The sequence below is a fragment of the Esox lucius genome, chromosome 2 (genome assembly GCF_011004845.1).
Source record: "Esox lucius isolate fEsoLuc1 chromosome 2, fEsoLuc1.pri, whole genome shotgun sequence".
NCBI classification, from domain to species: domain Eukaryota; kingdom Metazoa; phylum Chordata; class Actinopteri; order Esociformes; family Esocidae; genus Esox; species Esox lucius.
The window spans coordinates 35,792,607-35,820,298 of NC_047570.1; the positions used below are offsets into that span (position 1 = coordinate 35,792,607).

At 41.1% G+C, this 27,692-nt stretch overlaps 1 protein-coding gene across 1 annotated transcript; it reads left to right on the forward strand.

The window, feature by feature from the left end:
• Positions 1 to 293: 293 nt before the first annotated feature.
• On the forward strand, positions 294 to 27,357 carry galr1b (galanin receptor 1b). Its single transcript, XM_010896158.3, has 3 exons — positions 294 to 1,539; positions 3,279 to 3,344; positions 24,979 to 27,357. Exons 1-3 carry the CDS (start codon positions 862 to 864, stop codon positions 25,303 to 25,305), a joined length of 1,071 nt encoding a protein of 356 aa, XP_010894460.1. The 5' UTR covers positions 294 to 861; the 3' UTR covers positions 25,306 to 27,357.
• The last annotated feature ends 335 nt before the right edge of the window (positions 27,358 to 27,692 follow it).

Genomic DNA, 27,692 nt, shown 5'->3' on the forward strand with positions numbered 1-27,692 from the left:
GTGTGTGTGTGCGTGTGTGTGTGTATGAGAGAGAGAGACAGAGAGAGAGAGAGAGAGAGAGAGAGAGAGAGAGAGAATGAATACTAATACGTTATTTGTTCTCAGAAACAATGCTGAAATATGTATATCACATATTGTGAAATAAACACCAATTTTTGGCTAAAGAAATACTGAAACATCAATGCTATGACAGAAAGCAAAGACCGGGAATTGGTATTGCCAAGGTACACAAGGGACTCTAGCCTATACTGAGTGGTTCTTTCCTGATTAGATAGAAACCCTTTCAACTCCAGGGTAAAGTCAACTTCAGGGATTGACTACAGTATTTCCGAAACGGATAAGCAATCGTTTTAATTAACACCGTGATGTTGAAATGAAAAGCATCTAAATATATTACCCTACACTTTTTTCTTCATAATTAATTTTTCTCGTTCTATTATAGGTTACTGTTCTGGTAGTACGGTTTTATATCCAGAAGGATCCAGCGCTTAAAACATTTCGTAAGGTTTTGAACAGAACACGGTTTCATTTCTCTGCTTCGGGAATATCTATCACAGCCAGGCTATTTCAGTTCGTTATCTCGAAGATGCACGGCTGGTGAACAAGACGACACTTTTGGTAGCTATTCTCCCAACTGGATGCACGCAAAACCATATCCTCCAAACATGCCTAAAGTAGTCAAGGATAAACCATAAGGCTGGAACATAGGCTACCGGTGGAGTCTGATACTATACTCTCTATCATGCGAGGGTCTGGACAAAATCACCTTCTGTGGAGACAGGGACGCTGAGCTGAGCTCTGGTATTTTCTAACTCTTGGAACGTCTGGACAGGATTTGACTCGACTGTCATTGAGAGAACCATGTTGCTGCCAGTCAACGATACGGGCTATGTATGGACCGATTTATTGGACACAAGCAACAGGACGGCAGGTGACCGGGAGGAAGACCAAGGAGGCCCTGAGGTGGTGATTGTACCGGTGATATTCGGATTTATTTTTTTCCTGGGTATCGTAGGGAACTCTCTGGTGATGATTGTCATTGGAAAAATCAAGACACGGCGCAACAGAAGCACCACAAACATTTTCATCCTCAATTTAAGTATAGCGGACCTCTCGTTTCTTCTGTTCTGTGTCCCGTTCCAGGCTACAATATACTCGCTACCAGAGTGGATCTTTGGAGCGTTTTTGTGTAAATTTGTTCATTACTTTGTGACGGTATGCATGCTCGTGAGCATCTTCACGCTCGTAGCCATGTCAGTGGACAGGTACGTCGCGGTTGTACACTCCAAGAAGTCCCCCTGCATCCGCAACAGGAGGAATGCACTCTTAGGGGTTTGCGTTATTTGGTCGCTGTCATTTATATTCGCTGTGCCGGTGGCCCAACACCAGACGCTCGTCACTGACCATCCGGAAGCACCAAACAGTTCGTTCTGCTGGGAAGCGTGGTATGCAAGCGCTTCCAAACACACATATAAAGTGACTATTTTAGTCATCGGTTATGTGTTGCCTTTGACGTTGATCATATGCTGCTATACGAAGGTAAGAACTTCTCGGCTGAATACTGCAACGGAAACTGTGATGGGGTGCGTTTTTACGCGCAAGTGAATTGGAATTTGAGGTTACTTTATTATGCCTAAATCATGGGAAATCACTCATAACGTTTGAAAAAATGACAGCGTTATTACATTTATTAGGACTAAAGGGTAATCTTTAGAACCCATGGGTGTTTTCCAGCCAAGAGCAGTAATAAATGCCGCTAGGAGACCAAAGTGCGTGCACTACACGCGGCAACTGCTGCTCTGGTGAAGAAATAAAAAAGAAACGCGCCAGGGTTATTGGTCTTTGTACCCGGGCTGGCTGCTATGGAGGCTTTTTACGTGCGCTGTTTCGGTCAGGAGAGCTACACAATATCACTGTCCTAAAGTCCCCCTACACAACGCAGCATCAACTTTCAAACCTTGAAAGATTTCTGATCAACTAGGAAGTTTTCTTTCCAACGTATTAATTGGCCTTTTTTGATTGATATTTGTTGCCATAAATAGGATGGCCAAATAGTATTCGAATCATCATGGACTTAGGAAAATACACGTCCAATAAGGCTAGTCACACACTGTGCTGACGGTCCAATGACGATAAATAAATCATTTTAGAGGAAGTTAATTAATCCTCCTCCAAATTTAAAGTACATGACTAATTTATAACCCACCGTTTGTTCACTGCTCTGATAAGGAATGAAGCTTTGTACCAAGTGCAACCAGTGGTGCACTACGTTCACCAAGGTCCCGTAGGACTATAGCCAAAAGTACAGTCGTTCACTATGGGTACCATTTTCGGTACAAGGCCTTCAGAAGATTCTGTACCTTTTGGAATTGACTGAGAACAAACTGGGTTTTGAAGTATGCATTTTCTTTCATTATGTCTTACAGAAGCAGAGCAGTCACAGGTAAGTGAGAGTCCATCTTCTCTCATAATTTTATTCAGTTCTATTCAAGATTTACTGTATTCAATTTCTCTTTTGTCCAACGCATAAAAGGAATTTAATAGTAATAATTTCCGATAAGGGTATTTTGCGGTCCCTGCAGGGGAACATTTCTTTGGTTCAAACAAGATCCTTTTTTGCTTCCAGGTTGTACTCTTTTTGGTTTCAAGTAGAATATGGGTTCTGCATGGAATCCCAAAAAGATTCTACCTGGAACCAAAAGTTTCAACCAGAAATCTAAACAAGATTCTGTCTAAGTGGAAAAGAATGCTTACAGAGCCCAAGTGAAGACGTCTCTCCCCCAAATCTTTGCAGCATTACTTCCGGTGCCTTGGACAAAAGTCAAATTTGCAGTTCTTTGCATCTTTCAAATTAAAGAGAGGGAGAGGAGATCATTTGGAAAGAGAGAGGATGGACTCTTAGTTCCAGTTCACCTTGTATCGCATATGGATCCACAACTCGATCGGGTTTAGTTCTGGATCAATTAGAAGCAGAATTTGCGATCTGTCTGAATAACTGTGTGTTTGTGTGTGTGATTGACAGGTGTGTGTGTGTCTGTATGTATTGGTGGGTGGCTGTCCGTTGAAACTCAACGCGGTTGTTGACAAGCGCAAAAAGAACTTGAGTCATGTGCCCATTCGACATGACCATCAGGTTCCTGGAGTGCAGTGGGATACTTAATAGCATCTGTTTACTGCTGGTTGATAATATGATTAATCAAGAAATAAACATCCATCTGTTAAAATGTCCTCATTTCAAAATGTTAAGGGTATTGATAGTGTTCTTATTTTTGCCTTAGGTCTTATTCCATCTTCATAAAAAGATCAAGAATATGTCCAAGAAATCTCAACGCTCAAAAAGGAAGGTATGTATGGCTACAATATAAACCTTTTCTGTGTAGACTGCGTACTAACTAGGCTTAGAGAGCTGTGTTATTATTTTGGTACGTTATATATGAACACACACACACATATATATATATATATATATATATATATATATATATATATATATATATATATATATATATATATATATTTATACCAAAATCTCCATATACTGAATATTTACTGCATATACTACCAAAATCTGACATAGGTTAAATGTGAATTACGTTAATGAAGTCCTTACCCTGAGTCAGATTAATAAAAAAAATATATATATTAGTCTCTGCGTGCGGTTTGAAGAAAGTTGTAGGTAGCATTTAGTTAGCATAGCACAATTGCAGAGACTTCTCCAAAGTGGTGACATTTGGCTCTTTATAGTTATAAGGGAGAGTTGGTTACAGTGATTCTGTGCAATGCAGGCGAGAATGGGAAGTATGGGGCATATTCCACTTCAGCCAATTTGGTCAACATAAATAAATATAACTCCCATTTCCTCCCGGGATATTTAAAAAACATGTCAAACCAAGATAAATGTGATTTGGAGATAAACATGCCCAATTCCTAGTATTTCATTTGTGTTCCAAAAGGAACCCTATTCTATATTTATTACACAATTTGTTTTTACCAGAGCCCTGATCAAAAGTAATGCAATATAAAGGGTGTTAGTTTGTCATTTGGGATCCAGCCAGTGTAAGCCCCAAAGCTTACTCTAAATCCACTGCCTCTACATCGTTTTCTATCTATACTCTTAGAAAAAATATGGAACCTATAAAGTGTTCTCGAGTGTCCGTTTACTTTTTAGCTCACAGTAAACCCGGTAGGTTCCAGATAGAACCCATTACAAAGAGGGTTCTATGCGTGAACCTAAAATGGTTCAGCCTGGAACCAAACAGTGTATTACCTGGAACCAAGATGGGTGACCAAATGGTGACTGTCGTAGGACCCTTCAGGAACCTTGGTTTCTCAGAGTGTAACACTGCTCTCAGCTCCCAATGCAACCATATGCGCTCTGACAGCCAGAGAACAGGGTTACCAATGGTTACAGTATCAGTACCTTGTTTTACCTTTGAGGGGAAAAAATATATGTGCAGAGAAATAATTATGCTTATACTTGCTACAGTAACCCATTGGTCCCATGGTCCTCCATCCTTGGGCGACTAAATGAACATAGTGATAATGATCCCATGCTATTCCCTATGTAGTGCAGTAGATTTGACCTGAGCCCTATGCATCATTATGTACTTGACATAGGGAATAGGGAAACATTTTGGACTACATACATACTGTGATTAGAATAATGAGCTTGGTCTGTATCTATAAGCATTGCCTCTCAGAAGAAGTCCTGAGCATCTTGTGAAAGCTTGTTTTATGGGAGAGGAAAACACTTCCAGCTAAGAATATTTTTTTGCATGAGGCTAAGGCCCTTCCCAGTCAGAGTAAAATCAAATGATACACATTTCTCTTAGCTGGTAATTAAACCCCTTTAAGGCATTGCAATGGAAATATGCTGAGTAATGATGCTCATTATTCTTGCACATTAAAGACTATAACCAGGATGAGCGATCCGCAGCTGCAAGCCTTGCAGTGTCTCAGACAACAGCCGTGAAGGTGACTGAAAAGAAAACATTTTCCAGAAGTCAAATCTATGTAATTAATCTACCTACTTTTAATGATTCTTGCTTTAAAATGTGTGTCAATCCATAACCATTTGTAAACAAAAAATTCAAACAAAAAGAGATTTATTTCGACACGCTTATATGATACTGAAACGTTTGTCAAAAATAACCGCTCTGAATTAATTAGAGAACCTTTTAAAACGTTATATTGTCTGGTTCTGGCCTCCAGGATGCCCGTTTAATAGTCGTTGCCCTGTTTAGTGTGCTAGAACTCGATGTAAAAGCACATTAAGCAAATGTACCATTTGGGAATTCAATTCCCAAATGGTACATTTGAGGTTGCACGAATTGCTTTATGGGAAGATCTGAAGAGGTCATAAAACAACTTTATGTATGGATTTCCAAGTATGGAATCACAGTGGATTAAAACAATATATTCTTATAGACTAAGACACTCACACATACACACAAGGCTTGCAGATTTGAAAACTTAATAGACCAGATTACTCAGACAGCGATCAGTAAGTTTATTAAATCTTAGAATCTGAAAATGTCTGGAACACAGAGAAGGATTCAACACCAATCTTCCACAATGACCATTCTTTGAACATGAACAAGAAATATTGTCCATAAGCAATGTTAGCCACAATAACAGGCAACTGGCATGTTAATTACACACCTGTGAGGAAGCACCTGCTTTTAATACACTTTTTTTAATTCCTCATTTACTCAAGTGTTTTCTTTATTTTGCAACAGTACCTGTGCACACTTTTGGTCCAGTGACAAGTAGTTGATGTACCTGTCGCTGAGTTAGTCAAGCAACCCCTTTCAGTTTTAACAGCCACACACCCACAAACGCACACACTAGTCAATCACATACAAATCGTTTGCTATTCAGACATACACACACACACACACGCACCCACACACACGCACACACGCACACACACGCGCACACACACACACGCACACACACGCACACACACGCGCACACACATGCACGCGCACACACACGCGCACACACACTCACGCACACACACAAGTTTGTACAGCTACCCTCATGGGGACCAGAAAATAGAAATTGGATGCTCCCTTGCCCTAATCCTAACCCTAACCTTAACCTATCCCTAAACCTAACCTTAACCTCAATAAATTAACATTTATGTCTAAACTTTACCTAGATGTAATGCCTAACTTTAACCCTAAATTTAACCAACAACGCCTGGACCTTAAAGAAACCCCAATTCTAACTATAAAATAAATTGTAAGTTTGACCCTAATCCTAAACCCTCACGGGGACAGGCAAAAGGTCCCAATGAGTCAAGTTTTTTCTGGTTTTACTATAGTCCTTGGGACATTTGGTCCCCATGAGTTCAGTAAAACCTAAAACACAAACACACACACCATGGGATCTCCATGAACATTGCCTTGAAATTCTGCAATATAATTACTTTCCAAAAACCAGAATAAGGAAAAATTCATTGAAATAAGTACTCTAAAAGTAATTCAGTGCATGTACTTGTAATAAAAGTTAGTAAACACATTTAACCTGCATCAAATTAATTAATGTAGACTTCACTTCTGTTTTACATCATATTTTCAAATCTCAGTGGATCACATTCTGCTCTTTTTTCTACTTTGTTATTTTCTCTGCCTTATGTTTTTTACACCTAGGACATTTTTTATTCATGGCAAATCTCTGATGTCTAGCCTCAGATTTTGAAGTGTCAGAAGAAAACCTGTCCATAAAATATTGCATTAGGTCCATGGGGAGATAAAATGTAAAAAAAAAAAAGAAAGAACTCTCACGTTATCTAAAAACCTCACCACAATGATCTCAGCTGATGATTGAGTGTAGGTATGGCAGGAAAGGGAGCTTTTTTCTAGGGGTTGAAAGAAGATATGAACATAAACACTTTCTTCTGGAGAGCTATTTAATTCAATCATGTCAATCCTGCCACATGAACTCCATTAAGGTGACTGAAGATGTGACTCTCGGGGTCAAACCTCTGCTACAACCTCCCTGAGAGTATTATTACAAGATATACCGCTGGTCTTTTTTTGTTGCAGCCACAGCTCTGGAAGAGCAACCACCGCATGGCTTTTCCTGACTCACGTAGCCCGGCTCTCCAGACAGCATTAGGGGCCCTTGCTGGGCCACCAAACATCATTATGCAAAAGCAGGCCACAATGCTCAACAGACTCATCATCGACCAGGCTAGCACACAAGCACTGTTAGATGGTGATTGGATGAACTGTATGGTAGCCATAGACCCATGGAGAATTCTGGCCAAGGCCCTACAGGGATTAGGAATCGGGTGCCACAGTCCCGCCAGCCTGCTGTGACAGAGCCAACCGGCTGGCGGACAGACTCCGCCCCTTTCAGCAGCTCTGATTGGCTGTGCTTGATATGGGTGATTGTCGATTAGGAGCACTTAATGGGTTGGTACTGCGGCATAACAGTTCGTCCCATCTGAAAATATTGAATGTGTGGGCTCATTTTGACACAAAACGAGTTTTGCAGGGATTATTTTCTGAAATATGCATTTTTATTAATGCTCGGAATCGGTTAAAGGGACTGTCCAAGTATGTGAATGAGCCGCTGTCAACCAGTTGAATAACCCTGGCCTCCCAGGTGAGAGGACAATGCATAGATCAGTATCTGTGGCAACACTTTTCCCTGGAGTTTGAAAAACAAACTAAAAAGCTAATGTAGTAAAAACAAAGAATAATTAATAGCAACTCCTTTCTAATTATAAAAATGACATTCGCACCCAAGAATGAATCTAGCAGAAATGTTCTGGCCTGCCAAACGGAGGCGGGCCCGCAGAAGGCCCCAGACAGCAGGCGGCCTAAGAAGTCTCACTGCCAACATCCAAGGATTTGAATTTCTTCCGTTCTTACATTATGGATGCATTACTACGAACGCACCTAACTCATCAAATTATGCTGCTAGTTATGGTACATTTCTCAGAAAACTATCGCTATTACTTTGCATTATGGCAAGACAGTCCAGCTCACACTTTATGTGAACATGCAAAAATATTGATGTGGTCAAAATAGGTTATAATCACAGCCAGAAGAGGGCTGGCCACCCTTCAGAGTATGGCTCCTCTCAAGGTTTCATCCTAGGTTTCAAACCTACTAGGGAGGTTTTCTAGGTATCATGGATCAGTTTTTTGTTGTTGCTTGCTCTTTGGTGTTTCTAGGATGAGTATCTATACAAACGCAATTTGACCACTTCTGATTTAAAACGTTTTTTTTAAATATATCAATCAGTCGATCAAATGTATTTATGAAGCCCTTTTTACAACAGCAGCTGTCATAAAAAAAAACACCCAGGCAATCAAATATATTTGATTAATTATTTGATTGGGTAATACATAGCCATATGTAAAAGCAGATACTACTTCTCATCAAACAACTTGATTCAGATGGCTGCAGGAAAAGCTGAAGAGATAATTTAAGGTAGAACAACCTTGATAAGTATTGATTATGAAGAATGGTGTCAGGGTGGTTAAATAAATCAGACTGATTACAGACGTTCACCCTCCGACATGCTTTCACTGACAAACCCACGCAAGTACTTATGCATTCCGGAAAAATATGGTAACTAAAAAGATCTGATAGCTGACACATAAACAGGTGCACGTTTCATGATTTTTTTATTCAGTATTGCATCAAAGTACATTGAACGTGCTCTCAGTACTACAGAAACCTAATCAGTAAGTTTATTGCACGTTCAGAGTGGAAGTTGCTGGGATTTCGGCTTTCCCTGTGGTCCATGTGACTCGTGAGTATAGGTGGTAACCCCCACAACCACCCAATCACCCCCTTCATTTCTGATTGGCATATATCACATCCCACCTGAGTCCCCCCTCCCCACCCCACCCCCCCCCCCCCCCCCCACGTCCCTCTGAGTACCTCAGTTGATAGACAGGCAATATGGACCATACATCCATCTCAGACAGAGTTCAGAATTCCGTGGCTAAAGGTGCATGTGTTGCCATAGATACTGATCTCTGCATGTGTGGTCATCTTACCAGGTGGAGAGTCGTGAATTCAGCCCCAAAGCCGGTTATAATGGAGGCATTGCGTCTTTGGATTGTCATTGTTCTCTGAGATCTCATTTATGGTAAAAGCTGCCTTTGTGGCGCTCAATGGGAAATGCTTTTAAAACCTGCACTGCCTGTAACCTGCTTTAGGATTGAATCCGGGTGTGTGTGTGTGTGGGTGTGATTGAGGAGTGTGTCTCTTAACACCGAAGTGTGTGTGTGTGTCATTTACGAGTGTGTGGCTCTGAACAGTTGTGAGTGTTTGTGTGTGTGTACTTCTCACCTCTCATGGCTGTCTTTATGTCGTTATCAAGTGGGCTAATGACTAATTTGGCTATCACTATTATAACAACTCACAAATATATATTGCAGCTTCAGGTTTTCTCACATTCTCTACAATCTCTGTCCAAAATACTTCCTACCCAATTCACTAACAGAGGTCCACATGTTTCGGCCTGAGCCAAATATCTGTGCCTCCTTGATTTGTCACAATTCTGATTCTGGTGTTTCTGAGTTAGTCACCAACCCACCTGTGAACAACATGGAGTGTCATTAAGATAAAGCTGGTCAGGCATTAAGATAAAGGGGGTCAGGCACCCTCTCCCAAACATAAACACACACACACACGCACAGACAAACACAACAAACATTGTTGGACATAAATTTGTCAAAACCATTTACTCTTTCAGTACTAGTAAACAATCCTACAATGTATGAAAATATATTGTCATTCTCCGATAATACAACTTGCCTGTCCCTCAACTTCTTGCAGTTGTTGTTCGTATGAACAATTGTAGTCCTTAGCTCTAGTCGTGGGATAACACAAGTTGAGGTACAGGCGAGTTTCTCACAGTTGAATGGTCCACTTGTCAGAGTGAAGACCATAAACTTGTTTAATTATTGACTACATCGACCTCGGCCTGTAAGAGCAGAGAAGTTTGGTTGAAGTAAGTTACCCCTCAGACTGCAGAGTCAGGTGATTTAGCTTGAATGGCATGGGTCCCCCGGATGTATCTGTATATTTCTCATGTAGCAGAAAATCGGTGACCATATCAAGGAGTTGATCTAAGCCCATGTGTTCACCATGCTTGTGTTTGAATCCTGCCGAGTGTCCTGCAGAACATAACACTCCTCCCACCTCTCCTGTCTTCTCTTCACCGTCCTGTACCTCACTTAGAGGAATATTCTGGGATTTAGGCCCATTTTATCAGTCAGATAAACACGGTCGAATACCAATTTAGTTGTCATGCATTGCCGTTAGCAGACATTTTCCTTCTCATTTGTAATCAATTGCTAATTCGCGTCAGTGCCATGCAATGCTAGTCTTTGGGACTAGCTAGCATGCTAGTTATTCCATTACACATTCAGTCATTGCACTCACAGTAGTTAGAATTGACTTGCAAAATTACCTTTTAACGTTTCATATTCACATCTGACACATTACCATAACATATTTGCATATTAATAAATGTGACTCAGATGATGTAGATATGGGGGCATTGTTCTCAAATTCCAGAAGTGTCCATTTACCACAAAGTTAGTGTGTGTCAAAAGAGAATATCAACTGGATACTCAAACTAGTTGAGCCAACCTATATTTAGATTAATTGCGCTGAGAGACGAAAAAGGGAGGATAGGAGTTTGAGTTTGAGAGAGGAAATGGGGAGATGGAGGCTGCTGAAAGGAGTGGAGGGTGGGAGGAGAAGGAAAAGAGATGGTTAGAGGACACAGAACGTGAGATGGAAAGATGGAAAGAAAAGAGATGGTTAGAGGACACAGAAGGTGAGATGCAGAGATGTAAAGAAAAGAGATGGTTAGAGGACACAGAAGGTGAGATGGAAAGATGGAAAGAAAAGAGATGGTTAGAGGACACAGAAGGTGAGATGCAGAGATGTAAAGAAAAGAGATGGTTAGAGGACACAGAAGGTGAGATGCAGAGATGTAAAGAAAAGAGATGGTTAGAGGACACAGAAGGTGAGATGCAGAGATGTAAAGAAAAGAGAGCTCGTACTTGGAATTATTAGGAAAACAGACACGTCTCAAAGGCACGTTAAATGTTAAGTTATGCACTTATTACGTTGTTCTTACACTCTGCGCAAATTGGATGACATTAAATATAATCAGATTTGGACAAGTTGTATTACATTTTAAGTTATGCAAAAAGGACAAACAGGACAAAATTACACATTAACATGGAAATGTTCACAGTGGCGTGATTCAAAGAGTGAAAAGAAAAAGGACATTCACCATAACTAAGGAGTTTGTAGTATATTATTTATTAAATTCCTGCATGCTTTGTCATGACAAAAATTGTGTTGTGGGTCCTTTAAGTGCACTGAGAGTTCATAATTAAAAGAGAGCTGTTGCTCCTAGACATTCAAATAGTGTCGTTTATCTAGTGGTAGTCTATGGCATAGTTTGGTGCCCAAATGGCATTGAAGTAATCTGTGAAGGCCCATGGGGTTATGAGCAGCAGATATTTCTTGTTTGGGTTCTTTGTCATAAGTAAAATGTATATTGGATTAGGTTATTAGAAGTTATAATTTTACATGATGAAACAAATTATACAAATCTTGAAAATATATGATGAGAAGAATTACAAACATGTTGGATTATGTATTTATTTTGCGGAACTGGCATTGATTTAGTCAGTACTCACAATACTGCTTTCAGATTTTTTGTGTATTTCATGTATTTGCTAATAATTTGCCAATCTAATGCTTTATAGTTTTCCTATTATTTTGAATAAACATTTGTTACTGTCTCTGATCTTTTGGCAAACCCCTTGCCTTTCTCTTTTTAATTGCCCCAGCCGACAGCTCTCCCAGAGCCATCATCCATGGCGCAACCGAGCCTATCTGTGCTGCAGAGTACTGTTGTCATGACTTCCCCCTACTAGACCTGAGGTCGGGAATTCTTCACGGGTGTTGGTTCTGAGGAGGGCGGGGTGTACAAAGCGAGGATTTTCACTGGATGCCTGGTGATTTCCCTTGTACCAGTAATGGGACGTACCACGACATTGTAATCTCTGCCCATATCTCTCTGACCCTGAGTGGCGCTGGGCCTACGACCTTACTCATCACTTATTCCTGACTTCTTTTCTTTAAAGCCAATGGGACTCTTGTTGTGGGGACCTTTATTTTGCAGGGCCAGTCGTGTGACTGGAATGGGAGGATGGATGGGCCGCAGTGCAGAAAGGAGGAACAGGAAATGCTGCACGCTGACTAGTTGGTTGTTGATTGCTTTCCTTTCCCAGAGGTGTTAGTACTCAGTGACTAAACCTTGAAGTCAGTCTTCCTCTAATACATACAAATAATAATAAATGTTTATATAACTGCAAAAGAGTGATAGTATAATCTACAAATTCAAGGGGTAATACTCTTCTCATCCAGGGATATTAACGACAGATTCCATCAGTTGTATGAATCCCTGTATACATTTGATAATCTGTGCAACGAGCCATTATTATATCCTCATATGTAACAATAAGGATCCAGGACAAACAGGTTCATTTAGACCAATGTCTTCCAGCAACACACAAAAATATTAGCCAAGGCTCAAAGGCTAACATGCTCAGCTTATTAGTGATAAAACTAGTCTGATGTAGTTAGTCATGTTAACTGGATAGGATCTGTGTTTCCTCCATCAATCAATGAACGCGAAGTATGGGCCTCCCGCAGAATACTTCCTCCGCAGAATCAGGCATTGTTGGGCCTCTCCAAAGGGAGCACTTGAAGTTGAACGTTACGAGGCGAGCTCAAACACCAGCAGTCAGCTTGTAGGTTTACCCAGGGTTCTCTAGTCCTCTACTTAAAGGAGGCTGACCTCTTATCCTGCTCAGCTGTGGCTGGTTCATCATCATACTGAAAACACAACAAAACCATGTTACAATTCTCATTATTTCTTATCCGTAGTTCCATGTCTGCTGGGCCCCACGCCCAAGGAATTTCCAGTATGAAGAAATCTAGTTAAAAGGGCCACCCGAGAGCATTCTGTTTGTCAGTGTGTGTGTGTGTGTATGTGGTTACGTGTGTGTGTGTGTGTCTGTCTGTGTCTGTGTGTGTGTGTGTGTCTGTGTGTGTGTGTGCCTGTGTGTGTGTCTGTGTGTGTGTGTGTGTGTGTCTGTGTGTGTGTGTCTGTGTCTGTGTGTGTGTGTGTGGTGCTGCCAGGCCTCCAGTGACTGCCTGATTCGGTTGCATGTCCACCTGGTCACGAACCTGCTCTCCCTGAGCAGTCTCACATGCATTTGTTGTATTACATAAAACGGCGGGGCCATAATGTCTCAGTGGTTTTTATAGGAGGTTTCTTCTTTGTCATGCTTGTCACCAAGTGTGTTGTGGGGAAGTCTGGCAGATATCACAAGTGAGTTATGGATCTATTGAAGCTCTCATTTTGACTGGTGTCCCTATGACAGGAGCCCCCACATTGAGGAGAGTTTAGTAATATACTTATCCATGTCTTGGCATAGTACAACTCCGTTTCCCAAAAAGTTGTGACGCAGCGTAAAATGGAAATTAAAGCAGAATGCAATGATGTGCAATCATTTAAACCCTGTACTCAATAGAAAATAGTACAAAGGCAACATATCAGCTGTTGAAACGGAGACATTTGATTGTTTCTTGAAAAAAATATGCTGCTTTGAATTTGATGCCAGCAACACGTTTCAAAAAGTTGGGACAAAGGCAACGAAAGACTGGAACAGTTGTGTAATGCTACAAAACTAAACCTGGTGGAACCAAATCAGTTTGTGTGTCCTGGAGTGGGTCCTGGTTCTGGTTGAAAAACCAAATCAGTTTGTGTGTTCTGGAGTGGGTCCTGGTTCTGGTTGAAAAACCAAATCAGTTTGTGTGTTCTGGAGTGGGTCCTGGTTCTGGTTGAAAAACCAAATCAGTTTGTGTGATCTGGAGTGGGTCCTGGTTCTGTCCGAATAGACAAATCAGTTTGTGTGTTCTGGAGTGGGTCCTGGTTCTTGCTGAAAAACCAAATCAGTTTGTGTGTCCTGGAGTGGGTCCTGGTTCTGGTTGAAAAACCAAATCAGTTTGTGTGTTCTGGAGTGGGTCCTGGTTCTGGTTGAAAAACCAAATCAGTTTGTGTGTTCTGGAGTGGGTCCTGGTTCTGGTTGAAAAACCAAATCAGTTTGTGTGATCTGGAGTGGGTCCTGGTTCTGTCCGAATAGACAAATCAGTTTGTGTGTTCTGGAGTGGGTCCTGGTTCTTGCTGAAAAACCAAATCAGTTTGTGTGTTCTGGAGTGGGTCCTGGTTCTGACCGAATAGACAAATCAGTTTGTGTGTTCTGGGGTGGGTCCTGGTTCTGGCTGAATAACCAAATCAGTTTGTGTGTTCTGGGGTGGGTCCTAGTTCTGGCTGAATAACCAAATCAGTTTGTGTGTTCTGGGGTGGGTCCTGGTTCTGGCTGAATAACCAAATCAGTTTGTGTGTTCTGAAGTGGGTGCTGTGGTGCTTTCCTGCTTACATGGATTCATCGGAGTCCCCACGGTGCCAAATGCGTGTAGCTTTGTCACCATGCCCACCATATGGCACCCTCCCCTGTGACACCGGTAAACAGGCCTTCAATATACCCTAAAAGCCAGACCTACCACTACCAGCTTGTCACTCGTAGGCAAATCACCCCTATACCTCAGCATACTCCTCAATATCATCCTACCCAATACATTCCCTTACGCTTGCTTTGGCTGTTGCTCTTTTTAGTTCTTTGCCGGCAATGACTGGAATGGATTGCACAAGGCCCTCAAGGCTGATACTTTCATCACCCCTTTTAAAAACAAATTAATTGAGTTATTATCAGATGGTTGCACCTCCCGAGCATCTCATCCATCTGTTTATACTGTATCACTTCACAGGGTGTCATCGTTTGATCATTTGCATAATACCGAGTACGTCGTGTTTTGAATGTATTTATGTGTCAGTGAGAGTTGTCTGGCAATCTCTATGTCTTTGGCCAGGTTGTCATTGATGAATAAAAGATAGTTGGTTCTCAATTTAAATTGGTTAAATAAAATGCAGATATACCAATGATTTATAATGAATTAACCTCAGGAGTAGCTTTTCACCCTTATTTTATCATAATCTCAGCCTCCCACTCTTATCTTACTCTTTCATTAGCGCACCCAGAGAGGAATAATGCAAGCTCGAAGAGATATTCAGTCATGTAAAATAGACAGCTGCTGTTTGTCCTCACATCCGCTCTCAGCTGTAACCTGTTCCCAGTGGAAGGTCGTCATAAAAGCTCAAGGTGACTGGCGAAGGGGCTGGAGTAATGGCCAATGGACCCCGGATTGAATAAGGGGTGTGTTTATTCAACCAAAATAAAAGTTTCAGCTGTGTAAGCTCTCGTCAAACAGAACGAAACTGCATTCAGTTCAAACTAGTTGACAGGCACTAAAATATTGCGCATGTCGACTAGTGTGGTCAAATCAATACAATAACTATCCCCATAATTAGCACACAGACAGTCCATGCTTATATAACATATGTACCTTGGGAGAAAACTCATGGCCAGTTAGAACAATTTGTTAGCATTCATACTGTATGTGATATTATTTTTTATTACACAACCTCAAGGATATTTTTAGCGTGGAGGGTTGTACAGTGACCTGAACCGAGTAAATATACGGATTGGGTGACTGAGATTAGAATTCGTCCGCCGTGCGGGATGAGTCCTCTGTCTGACGTCTCATGTGTGCTGGTGAATAGAAATCAGAATCGGCTTCGTTTCAATTAAAGTACATTAACTGAAGACACATTCGTTTCCTTGGTGTAACGGTGCTGCCAGGGCAAAGCGGCGGTGGGATTAGAAGACGACAGGAAATGAGACGCATTTGACTTAGCTGCTGGGAGATTGGCAGCGCTTTGGCAGCGGCATTGTGCTGTTGTCGGGTTGACAGTAATGGGTTTGGTTGTGGGTTGAGGGTGTGGGCACAGTCCTGTCAGCAGTCTGGGTCCTGAGGGCCACAGCACAGGGATGGAAAATGACCTCTCTGAGTCCATGAATGAGTCCACGTCCACGAATGAGTCCATGTCCATGAATGAGTCCACATCCATGAATGAGTCCACATCCATGAATGAGTCCACGTCCATGAATGAGTCCACATCCACGAATGAGTCCACGTCCAAGAATGAGTCCACGTCCAAGAATGAGTCCACGTCCACGAATGAGTCCACGTCCAAGAATGAGTCCACGTCCAAGAATGAGTCCACGTCCAAGAATGAGTCCACGTCCATGAATGAGTCCACATCCATGAATGAGTCCACATCCATGAATGAGTCCACATCCATGGTCAAGAAATTGTTCTGGATTGGATTAGCTCTAATTAGACCCTTCTGGTGGTGAACTCTCTTCCTTGACCCATTTGAGGCACCCTTTGTCATTTAAAGTGCTCCAGTGATCGCCCCCCCTCAGTCAATACGTTTGGCGTAACTGCATCATTTACATCCATTTATTTAATTGCAATCGTTGTGCCTTTCTTCTATTACTGCCGTGGTCTGTGATGCTAACATCCTGAGAATCACACCAGACATCAACGCCTCAGTTTTCATTGTTTAACGGCTTGAGAAGGGCTGCATCCCAAGTGGCACCCTGTTTCCTACATGCTACAGGGACACTACGTCTGAGCTGGGTCCTTGTCAATGGTAGGGCACTATAAAGGCGATAGGGTGACATTTTAGACGCCTGCATTGAGATGTGCGACGTGAGTCGACACCACATCTGCTGCTTCAGATAACATCTTTTTTTATTTTCACCCTTCTGCACTTCAGTCCAACAGACTCACCAGACAACAAGCTGTTCGGCATCCTTGATAATCGCATCGTTATTTTCCCTTCTGCTATCTGAGAGATTACTCAACATTGGGTCAAGTGGCAAAGAGTACAACATTTGAAAATCCAGACTAGTCTTTAAAATCCACATATGCCAGACAGAAGTAATGAGGTTTGATGTGGATACCTAAAATCCCATGATGATTTTCTGAGAATTAGTTCTTTGTATTTCCAATGAATCATTTTCTGTTTGATTTTGTAAGGTATTTCTGTTTCTGTTTATTTATTAAAACAACCTCCCAAATATATATATTTTTATAATTTATTTCCCAGAGCCACTTTAGGCTCTTGAAATTCTCCAGCCGATCAAGTGGGCATGTGTGTCTTGTCGCCTAAGGGATTAGAACCAACAACCTTTTGTTTACTGGCTCAACACTGACCACTAAACCTGAGGCTCTCATCTGCCACGTGAGGTGGTCCTATGAGATGAGGGGAGTGAAATCAGTTGTTTCAAACAACACTAGCCTGAGAGGTGAGAAGAGAGTGTTGTTATTGTAAAACAATTCTTAAAACCTCCAGATAAGTGTATATACACCAGGCTTAGTGTTAGGGTCACCTCCAAATCATTCTCCAACACTCCTTTTTTTTGGAGAATAGAAAACTCACACCAAAGTTACAATTACCAAATTGCACATTAATTAAAAGCACTAAGAAAGTGATGTTTGACACACAAACAATGCAATCGTATGTTTGCATGTAAATTGTGTGCTTTGTCATAGATGTGCAGATGCTGCCTGAGTCCTATGTCATCAGAATAATTTGCATTCAAACTTTTTGCATTTTCATGGCAATCTGAGGTATGAATTCTACATATAAATTATGCACATATAAACAACATATTACACATCCAGCCCAAAAAGCAATGTTTAAAAAGCAGTTCCTTACTGGATCCTACAGTTAGCTTCCTGCATGCGTCGTTTTTTTGGGGGGGTTACGGACGTGCAATCAATGAATAGTACCCTTATAATAGTACACTACTTTTGACAAGATCCCAATTGTGCCATTTGGGACCGAAACTTGGCTCCTGAATTATGTTCTACTGCCTTTTCTTGCCCCTCTGTAACCTCGACACGTTAACTTGATTTACACGATATGTCCCAAACAGTTGGCTGTTTCTCATACGAGTGGAAACTTGCAGTAAAATCCAAAAGGACTTACTTTGTCTCCTTGTTCTCAGTTTCCACCATAAAAATGATTGATAGGTCTTGCTAGGTCAGGACACTCTTCTCATGGATGGAGGAAGATTGCTTGTGTTCCAAACGGCATCCAGTGGACTAGTTTTGTCCGAAGCGCCATTGGATGTCCGTAAGTCAAAAGTAATGCACTTTATAGGAAATAGGATTCCATTGGGGCTGCATATTCTGAAACATACGCCTCTTCTCCTTTTTATAAGCCTGACTCTTAATTTGAAGCGTCGTTATTTTAGCTTTTGGGATACAGGCACCATAAAGCCTGTGAGTGCATTTTGATGTGGTCTTGTTGCTTAGAAATAACAGAGGATTGAAAGTAGTGAAAGGCTCTGGTAAGGTTAAGGTTGAATTGTTGTCAGACACAAAGTTGATTGCCTTCAGGAAATTCATATTTTAGCGTTTGACAGGAGATGTTTTGAACCAACAACATGTTTTGAACCCCTTCGGCTCCCCAGCCAGGCACATTACCCATAAGGAGAAGCAAAATGTGCCCTTACCAAGGTCATTGCAATACTTTTACTAATCCTAACACAGAATGTTTCCTTATAAGCTACATCTAGGCTTTGAAGTATACAATATTCAAACAATTTGCTAATTTATGCAGACGATCATTACCTTAAGAGATGGATTAGAATCTTGCTTCCTCAGGGCGCCATTAGCCTCTGTTTTGATGGACTGACCTGGCTGTCAAATACTTCGAACCCTAATCCCACTTGTAACTGTTGATTTATCACTAATATGACCTGAACCGTCAAGGTTTTCTGGTTTAACCACAGTTTGGTGACATTTTGTCCCTGTTATGTAGTTAAGTCAGAAACGAAGAGACACATATTGAGCAAACACCAATGCATTGTTGACTTTTCAAGACTAACCTTTTCATTAATTCAAAGACCTATTTTCCCTGTCTAACCTTTACTCTAACCAAAACCTTATCCTCAATAACTTAACTTTAATTACAAGACATAAACCTATCCGTGATTCGAAAAATGTACCCATAAGCCTCTACAATAATTTTAGTCAGGATTTGTAAATTAAAATGTTTAATAGGTTATTGTGTTTTAATAGTTTTGTGTAATGTGAGGATATTTTGGTAAAGTTTGTGCCTGCAAACGTACAGAGACCAGGCTACACTACTTTCACAAGTTGTCTTTTTTGAACTCTTTTATTTAATTACAATTCGTCTGTTTTTGTTTTATCTATAGAAATTGTTCTCCATAAGTAGTTGGTTTTATTGATTAATTAATTAATTGATTGATTTGAAGTAAAGGGAAAAATGTGGACATATTTTGTTTGTGTGTGCTTGTGTCCACACCTGCGTGTGTAGTCACAGGACACATGAAACACACCCTCCTCCATGTACCTGAAACATTGCCTTGATGCATTTTCTTTCACATTTTGTTAGATTTGGGTTTTTTTGTTGCAATTTGGTTAGTGATCTACTTTTCCCAAACACTTTCATAACTCAGAAAGTGTAACAGACAAAGGAGAAATATGTGTCACTCTGTTGTGGAAAACAATTTAAGTCATCCCTGTTCTTTTGATACGCCAATCCACACAGAATCTAAAAGCCTATGACCCACAGAGGGTTTCCCAAACAGCAACCCATTTCCTGTTATAAATCACTTTTGACCCAAGCCCCAGTTATAAATAGTGCCCAGTGAAGGGAATAGGATGGCACTTGGGACAGATTCAAATGAGTCCACAATCTTTCCACCACAGCAATGTAGAGAGACTACCCCTTCACCATAGAAACACGATTCTACTGTGCAAAACGTTTTGAGCGTCCTGCGCAGTGGAAATACATCTCACTGTTGCATTCGATTAAATTAGCCGAAGCTGTTATCCGGGTAATTCTCGGACACTGATTGACATGGAGGCCCATCGGTGTTTTAACGTCTGAGGAGAATAGGCACCCCACTCTGCATTCAGAGAGAGGTAAGAAAAGCATAACAGTGGACTCGGTGAGTGCATTCTAGTGTAGCGCCGTGAATGTGTGAGGTGTTGTGGTTTGTTATCAGCTGAGGGAGCACACTGAGAACACAGACCTTGAAAGGAGGATCAGAGACGCACACATGCACGCATATGCACACACACACATGAACACAATCACACATACACACACACAGACATACACACACACACACATGCACAACCAACACACACACACTCACGCCGGCAGATAGCTGGCGGCCACTCTTTCTGAGAAGGGGCAGACGTCAGAAGCCTCATTGAAGTCTTCCCTATAGTGAAAAACAATGCTTCTCTTGTCTTTGTGGGAGATCATCAAACATAGCTTTGTTGTGTTTTCTGTAAATAGGAAAAAAAGTGTAAAAAATGTATGATTGAACTGGATTGCACTCCTCCGGAACAGTTCAGTCTAATCTCTCATAGCCATTTGAGGTGCATCCTGACCCCCTCTTCCCCCTGGCAGGAATCCATGTTATCAGATACACAGAAGGGGTGCCTCAAACACGCTCTGACTCACTCCAGGTTCTTTCACTCCCTCATTCTTTCTCCGAATCTCTCATTTTCTCTCTCTGTATCCTTGTCCATGTATGTACGTTTTGAGATCTAAGGTCATGTATGTACGTTTTGAGATCTAAGGTCATGTATGTACGTTTTGAGATCTAAGGTCATGTATGTACGTTTTGAGATCTAAGGTCATGTATGTACGTTTTGAGATCTAAAGTTCATGAGTGAAAAAGTGTATCTCCCCAGAAGTCAGGAACCAGGAAAAAAAAATGATCGGACCATGTCAGTTGTTCAGATTCATGTCTGAGATGTTGACTAATAGCCAATGAGCTATCAGACCTACACAGGACATGTTTACAATAGCTTCACTGCTCACAGAGGTGTGAAAAAGGGGTTTTGTGTGATGGCAGTTGTTGAGAACGGTGCATACCTGCGATTTATCACATCCTTGCATTCACTTGAGTTAACTGAACCCTGATCAATCCAGGGAAAACAGCACATGAAAAGGAAGAACAAACTGAAATTAAAGCACGTCCTGTGTTCACTGTACTTCCTGTGCCGGGTCAAGGTTTAAAAACGCTACTTTCAAAATGTTGGCCAATTCAGACTTGATTCGACCACTAATATGTATTCATACACTCAAGTATTAAGTAACTTCATTTAGGTCTTATCAAAGGTGAGTGGATATATTTTCGGGAAAAGGTTCTAACGATTACAAACCACTTTAAAATGATTTACCTGCTGTGTGAACCCTGTTGAAATGAAACTAGTTACAGCGACGAAGAGTCTGTAGCTGGCTAACAGCTCAACCTGCCGCCATCTTCTTCCCTTTCCAGTGGCTCCATTAGGGGCTGAAACTACACTGTCATCGTCAGCGCCTATAACCCGGGGCGGGGAGTGGTCTGTGTTTCCTGACAGCGGGGTTGTAGCACCGTGGACGGCTTTGTGCCAGAGAAAAATCGGCATCATTACCAGGGAATTTGCCCAGCAGGGTTGCCTTTAAGAAGCGATTAATCTCCTGTGGACAGATTCTGCACATAAGCCACAAACTTTCACAGAGGAACATTGATAACTCTTGATTACCATAATGACCAGTTGTTCTGCAGCAGCGCGTTTCCAACTTTGTGCCAGGCACCGGCTTAGCATAGCGTTCTTCCTATGACAGTGGTTGGGTTGATCAAAAGAAGAGTAACATCTTTTAGTGTACGTGAATGATTTGTCGTTGATTTTAAATGCATGTGGTACAGGCTGTAGGGTTAGTGACTCACTAATTAATCACCTTATGTATGCAGATGATTTGGTCATCTTTAGCCCATATAGTGCTGGTCTCCAACAGCTCCTGAGATTATGCACACAGTGTGGTGCTGATTTTGACATGAAAATACAATGCCAAAAAGAGTAAGATCATGATTCTCAGGAGTAGAGAAGACAGACAGTCAACTCACTTAGGGTGTGCAGTGAGATTACATATTTGGGCCATATTATTGCAAATGACCTGTCTGATGATAAGGATATCTATAGGCAGCGTCGGAAGCTGTATGCTCAAGCGAATATGCTGTGTCGTAGGTTTAGCATGTGCTCTGTATCTGTGAAGATCTCACTATTCAGAGCGTATTGTACACCCTTGTATACTGCCTACATGTGGTGTCGTTATAAGCAAGGCAGCGTTAGAAAACTCATAGTGGCTTATAATGACAGCATGAGGCTGCTGCTGAGAGCCCCAAGAAGCTCCAGTGCAAGCCATATGTTTGTCAGTGTCGGGGTACCTACCTGCTCTGCTGTTTTACGTAACTTGATGTATAGATTTATGTGTAGGATATCTGAGTCTTGAAAATGACTAGATTACTGTTCTGGCTAACCCTGTACGCAGTTCTGTCAGATTTACCTCCAGACTGTGGAACCGTTGGCGAACATGTCTGTATGTCAGACACTGAACATTGTGGAAGGTTTTGTATTTTTGTATTTTATGTTATACTCTGTGTGTGTTTTTTGTGTTTTTTTTGTGTGAAATGGATCCCCCTGGGTCTGACATAAAGTTTATATATTTAGGCTTTAGGAAGTGAATATTTCCCCCCTTTTTTACATTGTCATTTGGCGGGTTTTACTTTATACTCTCTCTTTTGTTTGGCTTTGCCTTGATAAACTATTATTTCTTTACATTATAATTACAGCAATGGCTTTGAGACAATGTTCCAAATGCACCTGGTGAGTTTTAAACAACTGAATGGTTAAACAATAAAAAAAGATTGCTGACTGCCTTTGCTCAAATTATCATGTTGATGGCGTGATCATTGCTAAGCGTGAACTGACCTTTTGCATGATTTGGGTATGTCAATAGCTACATGCTGGCAGATATTAATGTTAATTATCCAACGCTATATTGATCAAACAAATATTTTACAAATATTTTCCAGTGCAAGTAGACTTTTTTTTAATGACACTTCAATTTTGTGTTTGGACAAACTTGGAGTGTAGTGGAGACCAAGTGATGTATCGTGGCTGTTGCCCTAGGCCTTCTGATGGGGAAAATATTGTCTAAACCATTAAAAACACTGTGCATATGAACTGAATAATGAAAAAGAATAGCAGAATCACAGCATTACTCATTTACATTGAACATGACAACATGTGATCTAGCTCGAATGCAATAAAATCAATGCTTTTTGGCAACATTCTATGTAAATCAAGCAGGCCTGAGCAAGACTACGAGGACGTGTAAACAGTTTGCCTAATCAGCTCAACCAACAACTTGCTGTTGGAAGGAGTGTTTTATATAAACTACTTGGAGTTTTAGCGTAGCAGGGAAATTAACGTTGCGTGTCCCTGGAGGAGTGCTGAGTGGGCGTACAGACATTTAGAGTGTATTGTGGCCTGATTGGAAGCTTCTGGCCAAACTGTAGGAGCACGTCTCCCATCCAATTAAACCAACACTTATCACCAGGAAAACTGGCTTCAACCCCAAAGCAGTGAAGCAAACAGTACTCAGTGCATATTTCTCCTCCAGTGGATTCATTAGGTGGTTGCCACTGGCAGCTTTTTTATTATTTATTTGACATGGAAGTTTGGTTACTGTTCTTTTGTAATCATACTCTTGTCTAACATCGGGCCCCCACGCAGACGCACAAACGCTTGCGCACGAGCACACACACACACACGTGCACGGACAGGCTGATGAGGAATGGTTTTATCAGTAACACCTTCTGGGTATCATTGCTGGCTGATGTTACTTCTAAAGTCTTAATATGAGCTCATAAAACATTCAGGGGGGAAATGTCTCACATTTATCACTGGTCCTGAACATTATCATTAATGTAATTAACTAGCAGGTGATTTGTAATTAACTAGCAGGTGACTGTAAGTTACTAGGAGGTTACTGTTACAAAGTAACACTTAAGTGTAATTAACTAATAACTGAGTGTAATTATTTAGCAGGTTAGTATTATTAACTAGCTGTTGAGTGTTATTAATTAGCAGGTTAGTATTATTAACTCACAGTTGAGTATTATTAACTAGCAGGTTAGTGTTATTATCTAGCAGTTGAGTGTTATTAACTAGCAGTTGATTGTTGTTAACTAGCGCAGGTGAGTGTTATTAACTAGCAGTTGATTGTTGTTAACTAGCGCGGGTGAGTGTTATTAACTAGCAGGTGAGTGTCATTAACTGGCAGATGAGTGTTATTAATTAGCAGGTGAATGTTATTAACTAGCAGGTGAGAGTCATTAACTAGCAGATGAGTGTCATTAATTAGCAGGTGAGTGTCATTAACTAGCAGATGAGTGTCATTAATTAGCAGGTGAGTGTCATTAACTAGCAGGTGAGAGTCATTAACTTTGGGTAAAAATAAATAAAAATAACAGCCCTTGAGTAGACCTGATGTAAATCCTCTTGCATATCAGCAATGTTTATTTACACTTTTATTGATGCTTGTAAAATGTATGCAAGAGCACAGGGTTAACTGATTTACACTGCTAATTTGAACTTTTTATTTATTCATGAGGAATTATAAAAGAACTAAATATACATATAAACTCTCCCATTCTCTACTTTCTCTTTCTCCTGGTCCCGGACTGCTCAGACCATGCTCAGACCATGATCAGACCATGCTTCACAGCAAGTTGATCAAGTATAATAAAGGATGTATTGGTTTTAACGGCCTGTGGTGTTCATCTGAGGTTACCACATTGATGTTGGGTGACCTTCTCCCTTCTGTCTGTCTGTCTGCATCTGTCTGTCTGCATCTGTCTGTCTGCATCTGTCGGTCTGTATCTTTCTGTTTTTCAATCTCTACTTTTCTTTCAATTTTCATGTCTTTTCTATCTGTCTGTGTTTATCTGGCTGTCTGTGTTGGTCTGTCTGTCATTCAATTTCTATCTTTCTGTCCATCTCTGACTGGTTCTGTCTCTGCGTGTACACCTTTCCTTCGTTCCTGCTCTCCGCTCCCCAGACTGCCCAAACTGTCCTGCTGGTGGTCGCTGCTTTCCTGATCTGCTGGATGCCACATCACATCATCGCCATGTGGGTGGAGTTTGGCGTGTTCCCGCTCAACGATGCCTCCTTCGCGTTCCGGATCGTCTCCCACTGCCTGGCGTACGGGAATTCCTGTGTCAACCCCATCCTGTACGCCTTCCTGTCGGAGAACTTTCGCAAGGCGTGTCGCCAGGTGTTCAGCTGTCGACTTCTCTACCCACCACCCCCTCAGGAGAAGGTGGTGCGAATACGCGTGGACAACTTCTCAACCACTCACACGCACTCTATTACAACCAATATCTGACGAAATGCAACCTATAAGACTCATGTCTGACCATCCACACACACGTAAACACACACACACACTCGGTATCTGAGCTTAGAGAGGCACAAAGAAGACCGGACAGAAATGAACTGGCTCTGGGAGTAGGCAGGTATATGGGATTTCAAACAAAAAAATACAGTCAGCTTTTGTCATTAACTGCTGGCTTTGGGTGACAAATTGGGTCAGTGTGTGTTTGTCTGCTTTTACAGTGTGACTCATCTGGTGATTTAAGACAGACAAAGCTGAATACCATCTCATAGGAGAAGCACAAATTGGTCCTACGTATAATTAAATGTGGAACTTGTTTGGATGCATTTAACTTTTGAAGGACAAAAACAGATGAATGGACACATGATTGACTCTGTTCATACTTCTCAATAGCAGTCATAGGCTGCCAAGTCTGCTGGCTTCTATGGGTATTGGACCTTGGAACCAACCGGGGCCATAGAGAAGGATAGAAGCTTATACATGCCATTGAGAGCCACCACCACCGAGGTGGTTAGAGGACATAACAGCAGTATGGACATCGCCGTTTAAGGCATCTGCCTTTTTCATGTTGTAACTGGGTGGTTCTTCTAACCTCATTGGCTGATCCCTATGGATAATCCAGTCGTTTAGGCAGGATCAGCCAATAAATCATGCTTATTTGAGGAATAAGGCACAGGGGGTTGTGGTACGTTGCCAATATATCACGGCAAAGAGCTGTTCTTTGGCATAGCGATTAGCCGTGGTATAATTTTACCATATCACAAACCGCAGAGATGCCTTATTACTTCTAGAAACGAGATACCAATGCAATTAGAGCAGTAGAAAGTGATGTGATGTCATACCCAAGTTATATGGTCTGAGATACAACGGCTATCCGCCAATCAGCATTCAGGATCCGAAGCACCCGAATATAGATATATATACACTGTATAGACATATCACATTCATATTCACAATGAATTACGCTTGTAAGCAATTCATAACTGTAGTAAATCAGCAAACTTGGCATTACACCTGTTTAAAATCTGTGGCAGAGTGCACATTCTCGGTTTCTGCAACAAATCTTAAAGGCAGTCGAAGGAGAGAGTATGTCCACTTTTGCTGAATCATCCATGCCTGCTAGAGAGGGCGTGAATATCTGATCACACAATGTGCTGTATAAAACCTTCCCAAATGACACCGCATCATATCATCATATCATCATATCATCATATCACCATATCCGTAGGTCATACATCCAGTTGTCAAACTGAGCCAAAACCATTGTATATTGATTTATTGTATATTGCTGTTTGAAGTGTAATAGTTGCTGCCGCTATAAATCAATCTTTCTTCAGATATAGCTAAGAAATATCAGTGGAATCCTGAAGGGATGAAGACAATGGATGAAAATAGAATCTGAACAGCCCTGAGAGATACAATCCTGAGATGAATAAACAGGATAGTCTCTGTTGTATCTCTGTTGTCGCAGAACTGGGTCGTTCTTTGATTGGATTTCATACACTTGTCTATTGAATGTCAGGTTCGGACAGTCATTCTAACCACTGCCAGTGAAATATTCCCGAACACACAGATTTGAACCAGCGAAATACAGTATAACACACTGATTGCCTGAACTGTATTCATTACTTTGGTCTACCTGGCCTTTACTTCTGACTCAGACAAAATAGATTTTTTTAATTTAATCAATGTGAGATTTTAACTAATGCCTGTATTCATCAAAGCTTTTATTTAAATGTAATATTTTCATGCGGCACACAATTCCTAGATACCCAATATAGTGCACAAGTTGTAATAAGACTATGGTGAGCAGCAGTGAACTATACAGGTTACAGGCTGCCTTTTGGGATAAAGCCTTAATTTGGGGAAGTCTCCTGAAAGTGCTACTACATTCAGTGCCATTAAGTGCTACTTGTCTGTCATCATAAAAATATGTTTTCGCATCTGCATAAATATTGTACTTTGAGATTGTGGGATATTTCTGTCATTCGTATGCTACTGTGAGTTGATTTTATGATGTAACGAACGTATATAAACAGTACATGAGCAAAAGGTTGTCAATGTGGTAATTCATCGTCAACACAAAGTGTGGAGCACGAGCATGGATGGATGTTTTGGTAAACATTTTCAGTTAACAAAATGTAGCACAGATGAATTTACTGATAACAAAATTTGCTTAAATTGTAGGAAAGAGGGATGTATTGTTAAAAATGCAACAGAGGGCAAAAAACGGAACATTCCCTGCATATCAATGGCTCCCACATGAGCTCCATATTGCCTTGGATCACAGGCTATGGGGATTTTTAAAGACAACAGGCTTGTATTCCTGGCCCCGGGCCATCCCCGGATGTGAATGGTTTAATAATGTTTATCTCTGT